General features: G+C 43.5%; 1 protein-coding gene across 3 annotated transcripts in view; it reads right to left on the bottom strand.

Annotated features, from left to right (window-relative positions):
• Positions 1-5,619: 5,619 nt before the first annotated feature.
• HPS5 (HPS5 biogenesis of lysosomal organelles complex 2 subunit 2) overlaps positions 5,620-7,338 on the bottom strand; it is a 45,839-nt gene continuing 44,120 nt past the window's right edge. For all 3 annotated transcript variants that reach the window (XM_078058324.1, XM_078058325.1, XM_078058323.1), the window contains one exon: positions 5,620-6,547. In XM_078058324.1, the coding sequence (XP_077914450.1) occupies positions 6,487-6,547 (61 nt within the window). In that variant the 3' untranslated portion in view covers positions 5,620-6,486. The remainder of the gene's footprint in view (positions 6,548-7,338) is intronic.

The following is a 7,338-nucleotide window of genomic DNA, read 5'->3' as shown; positions in this document are numbered from 1 at the left end:
CTAGAAACCCTTGAACTGAGTACTTAGGGTGAATTTTATGGTATGTGAATTGTATCTCAACTAAAAAATTGTATGAGGAAGAAAATGTAAGTAACAGACTAGGGTCCAGGGGGGGAAAAGGAGAGAACATTCATCAAACAATGTGTATCGCACACATAAAATGGAATACTATGCAGTCATTTCAGATAATATCCATGTTACACAGGGACGTTTTTAAAAATTGTTTAGTATTATCTTGATAAGACAACAAAAGAATCTGTTGTTTATCTTATGCATAGGGAATTTTCTAAAAAATATTACCATCTCCATATGAAAAAAGAAAAGCAAAACTCTTGCTATGTTTAGTGTGAAATAAAACTATGTTTTGGTTAAAAAACAAAAACCAGGATTACTGGGATTGGCCAGAAGAATATCTGAATAATAGTACTAGTCATAATGGCTAATATTTATTGAGCTCTAATTCTAGTCCCAGTCGGCCACAACTCTATGGTGTAGATTTTTTTCAGATGAGGACACTGGGGGACAAAGAGACTGAGTAGCTTGCTCAAGGTCACAGATACGAGTGGTAAAGCCAGGATTGGAACACAGGCAGGCCGACTTGAGGCTCCTCCCTTAACCTACACCACTACTTCCTTGGGCTGTTATTAATAAATAATAGTAAGACTCCCCAGTTCTCTGATGAGACTTACAGTTAATAAGCCAGTCAGAGAAAAGCCTCCACTGCTGACAGAATCGTTTCGGGGAGAAACGGAAATGTTTCTGCTCTAGGCAAGACCTAGGCCGGTTTGTGGGCCGGTTAGCAGCAACGGTGCATAGAAAGCCCCAGCCTGTTCACAGCTTGGACTCTGCCTGGCATTTGGGCCACCATCTGTATGGGCCCTGGGCCCTCTGGATCTCACTATTGGGTAAGTGTGGACGTGCCATTCTCCCCTGTACCCCAGGTTATAGTTGGAGGGCTGCCTGGAGGTTAGAGATTGAGGATCCTTCGGTACTTTTTATACAAGGACCTTGACTTGAATAACAGATTAAGTCTACGTGGTTAGGGGATCCAAGGAATAGATGAGCCACAAGGTCCCCAGTGGGGCGAAGTTTCAAGGGCAGTAGGAAGCAAGTTTTTGTTGGCTCGGGCTTGCCTCCAAACATCGAAGCTGAACTCGGGCCAGCCTGGGCTGCACTGCTTTGGCTGCTTCTCCTCTCCAGTCCCCAAGGTCGTAAAGGCTGTTCCAGTCGGGCACCCGCTAGCACTGGAGGGGGGCAACCAGAGAGCCTGAGCTGGTGTTTGACAGTCGGAGGCACACTTCACAGAAGGCTTTCTCCAAAATTATTGAAGCCTAAATAAACTGAGAACAGAACCAGCTGAGACTGGCTCTACTTCACTTCCTTTAATTAGAGTAAAGCTCACTTGTAACAAAAATTCAGAGGCTTGGGCGCCTGGGTGGCTCAGTCGTTAAGCGTCTGCCTTCGGCTCAGGTCAGGATCCCAGGGTCCTGGGATCGAGCCCCATGTCAGGCTTCCTTGCTCAGCGGGGAGTCTGCTTCTCCCTCTCCCACTCCCTCTGCTTGTGTTCCCTCTCTCACTGTGTCTCTGTCAAATAAATAAAATCTTTAAAAAAAAAAAAGTCAGAAGTTTAAGGAATACAAAAATTTATGTTTCGCTTAATGTGGCAAGTAATCCACTTGCCAGGGGCCTTGGCTCCTTCCAAGTTGCTGCTTTACCAGACTTTAGACTGAGCCTTGCTACCCAAAGGGTGATCCAAGGAAGCATCACCTGGAAACCTGTTGGAAACGTAAAATCTTAGGCTCCACCTCAGATCTCCTGTGGCAGCCAGAGCCAGTTACTTAACATGTGGGTCCCAATGCAAAATAAAAATGTGGAGATCCTTGTTCAGAAATTATTAAAAATTCCAAGATGGTGGTGGGACGCCTGGGTGGCTCAGTCGGTTAAGCGCCTGCCTTCGGCTCAGGTCATGATCCCAGGGTCCTGGGATCAAGCCCCACATCGGGCTTCCTGCTCAGCAAGGAGCCTGCTTCTCCCTCTCCCTCTGCTTGTGCTCTCTCTCTCTCAAATATATACATAAATAAAATCTTAAAAAAAAAATACTTAAAAAAAAAAAAACCTGACACTAAGTCACTAAACCCAGGCTTTACCTACGGATAACAGGTATAAATATTGCCCACATCACTAGAGGGAAACATCAGTTTGAATATTCACATTGATTCAGAGTTGCCCATCTGGAAAAATGTATTACTTGGGCAAGATGGGAAAAACACTATCTGGGAAAACATTCTCTGTACTTAGGACACAGTGGTGCCAGTTTGTATTTTTCTAAGCCCTCTGGAAAGAATTACCAAGTAGAATTTTTTCCGGGCTGCTTCTGTGATCTGTATTTGATCCATTAGACCAGGGCTGACTGGAAACTCCAGACTCCACACAGCAGCACTGTGTTCCAACTCTGTAGTGTTATTCAGGAAGTTTAGGGGTATGCAGATTTCTTCTAAATGAAGGGGTAGGAAAAGCTCTGACCCCACTCTAAAGTTACTGTTTCCTGGCGCAAAGAGAGATTTCAGCCCCTTGTTTATGTTATCTGTAAAATAACCCAAATTGACATGTAGAATCTGAAGGCACAGAACCCCAGTGGGATTTAGCAGGTGGGGGACTGGGGCGAAGGACACTTCAGGGTTTAAGCAGGGGCCCAACCAGAGGCCCACATGCAGAGTGTATCCACGAAACAGAGAATCCAGGATGAGAGACAAACTCTCGAACTGAGAAACTGAATTTGGAAACAAGTCAGAGAGGGCCTTCAATGACAAGCTCAAGGATTTGGGCTTTATTCTGAAAGCAGAGGGGAGCCACCGAAAGTTTCTGATTGGGAAGAGGTGTGATTAAGGCTGTGCCTCAAAAGGACAAGAAATCTGGCGGTGGACCTCTCATTAACTTCCCATGAGACCAAGATGGGTTTATCTGTAAACCAGGGTCACTATCTAAATCTAGGAACAATGTGGGGGTAGGAGGCCGGCTGAGGATTGTATTAGACCCTTGATCTACAGATCCCAGGCCTGGGGCAGGATCCCGACTCAGTATTTTTCACAAGCTCCTGTGCTGACTCTAATGTGTGGCAGGGCTGTTGAATCACCTGACCTGGGTGATGCCTAGGTGCTTGTATTTTAGGGAGCTGAGACTGAGTGGTGGTGGGGGGGGGGGCGGGGGAAGGCAGTGTTTAGAAGTGAAGAAAGAAAGGTCACTAAGACTGCTCCGACTGTCTAGGCAGGCAAGAAGAAATGAGAACGTGGACTGGCGGCAACAGAGACGGGGGGGGGGGCGGGGAATGACCAGTGGAAACCACCACCAACACAGAACTGAGAGGACATCCCTAGCGGTGGCACGTGAGGGTTGAGGAGGGGAGAGGCAAGGACGATCACAAGGTTTGGAGCCTTGGGCAGGACAGGGACATTTAACACATACAAGGACATTCTTACCTTCAATTTTGGTGCTCCCACTCTCTCGGATTCATATGAACCAGCTTACCCGGGTCTGATCACTTCTGGGTGCAAGGATATTCCAATCCTCTCACGTAACAGCTAACACGTGTTCCCTGAGCACTGTTACAAGCTCTACTGCCCTGCACTTTAGTCTCATGTGTCACCAAGAGATGGCTCTCCCTGTACTCTGTGCCAGGCGCCTGCTCCGTGCTTCACATTCATCACATTCATGACCTCCGTCACTTCTCAAACCATCCTGAGTGCTACTACCGTCCCCATTGTTTAGATGAGAAAACGGACACAGAGAAAAAAGTAACTTCCCCACAGTCATTTATAAGGAGACAGAGCAGCATTCAAAGCTAGACAGGCCTCCTCAGCACCAAGCTCTTAGCCACTACGCTACCCTGCAGCCCTGTTGAAAGTGAGGCCACCATGAATCACTGTCTGTAATTTTTAGGCCAGTGAAAGATACAAGTTGTATTGGAAAACACTGCCTAATATCCAACTTGACTGTTCAAACTTAAATGTTTAACCGAAGGGGATTTTGCTGGTTGCTTGGTTTACTTTGGAAAATAAATTCAGATGATGTGATTTTTATTATTTTTTTAATGCTAGAAATTTCTCTGTACCCCTTTGGCAAATGAAGATTGCTGTAAGATGCCTTAGAACAATCTGTCAGGAAATGATCGCACAATTGGGCCAGTTCAGGCTGTGTCCTTCTCCTGAGATTTCTTCTGGGCCCTCTTCTGGACAGTCATTATGTAATGACAGAAGCTGACGGACAGTGAAGGGAGGGGTCTTGCTCCTTACCTTAGTACAGACTCACATTCAACATAGTCCACTACAGCCAAAACCCAGCTGATGCTAGTGGGAAGGTATGATACTGTGATTGACGGTTAAGAAATATGTATTTGGTCTTCTTCCCATTTCTGGTACAGAGCTCCTAAAACCCCTGGAATGTCCTAAGTGATGAACGCCACAGAGGTGTCTTGCAGTACTAACAAGGTGACATTTGGACTGCACCTAAGGATGGGGGCTGGCTGCCGGTAGAGCCAACCATGTGATTCAGAGGATCGGGACTTTCAGGCCCAGCCCCCCAAGCCCCACCCCTGACCTCAGGAAGGAGAGAGGGACTGAGTTCGACCACCAGTGACCAGTGATTTAATCAACCATGCTCTTGTAACGAAGGCATAAAAAACCCCAAAGAACTTGATTCAGAGAGCTTCTGGACTGGTGAACATGTGGCGATTTGGAGAAGGTGGAGCTTGGAGCAGGCATGGACGCTCCTAACGCTTTCCCCCAAATCTTGCCCTTTGCGTCTCTTCTATCTGGTTGTTCCTGAGTTATATCCTTATATAACAAACTGGCAATCTAGGAAACAAACTGTTTCTCTGAGTTCTGGGAGCTGCTCTAGCAAATTAATCAAACCATCAAATCCAAGGAAGGGGTCGTGAGGACCTCTGATTTACAGCCAGTTGGTCAGAAGTATAGTTAACAACTGGGACTTGCAATTAGTGTCTGAAGTGGAGGGCACGGGGTGGGGGGATGGGGTAACTGGGTGATGGACATTATTAAGGGGGGCACGTGATGTAATGAGCACTGGGTGTTATATAAGACTGATGAATCACTGACCTATACCTCTGAAACCAATTAACACATTATATGTTAATTAATTGAATTTAAATTAAAAAAATAATAAAATGGAGGGCAGTCTTTTGGGACTGAGCCCTTCACCTGTGGGATCTGATGCTACCTCTGGGTCAATAGTGTCAGAATTGGGTTGAATTGTAGGTCACCCAACTGGTGTCAGAGACCTGCTTGGTAAGGGGAAATACCACACACACACACACACCCCACACATACCCCCCACACACCCACTGTTGACCAGAAGTGTTAGGTTTTCTATGCTTCCCAAAACCCTAAGAAACTTTGTGAAGCCTCCTTTCTCTCACAATCTCCTTCAACCCATCTGGTCACATCATATCCGAATACCATGCGGAAGTATGACAGCCATTTCTGTCTGTAGCTCTCTGGCTGTGTTACGAATGAAAAAAAGAAGTGAATCATTCAACGTATCCAACGCTTTTCTTACTCCACACTGAGTTTACCCCACACCTTCCTGCAAATTGTTCACAATAAATTCGTGTTTATTGAGTTTATTTATGTTAATAGATACAGATCTCTTCAAATAAAAACAGATTTTACATTTATTATTAATGTAACATGCTATGTAAATGTACAGGAGCCTGAGGAAGGCATTCTAGTACCTGGCACAAGCGCCTACTAGTGTTTGCTAGTACTTAGCTTTCCTTTATTATGGCTTTTAAAAAATAATTTTTAAAAAAGTGCATGATTCCTTTGGACCACTGTTTAGGAAAGATTAGAGATAAAACATTTCCAGTAATACATTAGGCATTTGTATATAGGTTCAGATTAGAAAAAGTCAAATACTGAGAAAAAATATATTTGAAATTAGCTCAATTTAAATATGGGGTCATTTCATGTAAATATCTAATCTGAATTTTCAGTGTTTCACTTATTTGATGTGCTAATTCCATTCCGCTAGGTCTTATTTCAGTAATTTCTCAACTATTCCAGATAAGATATCAAAAGAATTCAACTCCTGTCAGTTATTTTATCTGTCTTCATGCAACCAGGATGAGAAACTTCTGCTCTCTACATGAGTCACAATAATTCCCCCAATCCACTAGCAAGGAGAAAATAATACTGTAGTTCAGAATAAGGCCTGCATGGCTGTGAACTTTCAAATTCTGATTCCAGAGCACTTCATTTCAGCAAACAAGGACTGATTCCTGTCAAAATTCAACCCTGGTTGAGAAACACTGAGGTCACAGATAGAGCCACAAATGCAGAAGTTATAGACACTGACAAAAGTACCCCCGGTAAGGTGGCAGGGTTTTCCTTCAACAGCAAATGCACTCAGGAGGTTCAGGAGCATGATTCAGTTTTTCTCAAAACATTGTGACATTTGCTGAATCTTTTTCCACTAGGCCTGCTGAGACCAGAGAAACCGATCACATTTTTCAAGCATGCTTTGTATCAAGGCTCTGAAATCCGAAAGAAAAGAAACAAGTGCATTTAGTTTTCATTGTTTTTTCTTTATAAAAAACTTTTTAAAACCCACAAAGAATTAAAGGATTCAAAAAACTGATTGATTCTGTGCATCAAAAGACACAGTCAACAGAGTGAATCATGTATCTGATAGAGTTAATATCCAGAATATACAAAAAATTCATACATCAAAAAAACAATGCAATTAAAAAATAGGCAAATGGACATGAATAGACAGGTCTCCAAAGATGATATACAAACAGCCAACAAGTGTATGAAAAGATCCTCAACATCATTAATCATTAGGGAAATGCAAATAAAAACCACAATGACTTCTCACCTCATGCCCATTAGGGATGGCTACTATCAAAAAGAAAATAACTAGTGTTGGTGAGAATATGGAGAAAATGGTGCACTTGTGCACTACTGGTGGGAATGTAACATGGTGTAACCCTTATGGAAAACAGTATGACAGTTCCTCAAAAAATTAAAAATAGAATTCCATGTGTTCTAGCAATTCCACTTCTGGGTACACACCCAAAAGAATTAGAAGCAGGGTCTCAAAGAGACATTTGTATATCCGTGTTCAGAGCAGCATTACTCATAATAGCCACGAGGTAGAAGCATCCCAAGTGGCCATAAGACAGATGAATGGATAAACGAAACGTGGTATATCCACACAATGGAGTATTATTCAACCCTAAAAGGGAAGGAAATTCTGGCACATGCTGTAATATGAATGAACCTTGAAAACATTATGCTAAGTGAAATAAAAGCCAGTCACAAA

This window comes from Halichoerus grypus, chromosome 11 (assembly GCF_964656455.1).
Source record: "Halichoerus grypus chromosome 11, mHalGry1.hap1.1, whole genome shotgun sequence".
Classification (NCBI taxonomy): domain Eukaryota; kingdom Metazoa; phylum Chordata; class Mammalia; order Carnivora; family Phocidae; genus Halichoerus; species Halichoerus grypus.
Note: the sequence above shows the minus strand (reverse complement) of the source record. Positions and strands in the feature narration are given on the sequence as shown.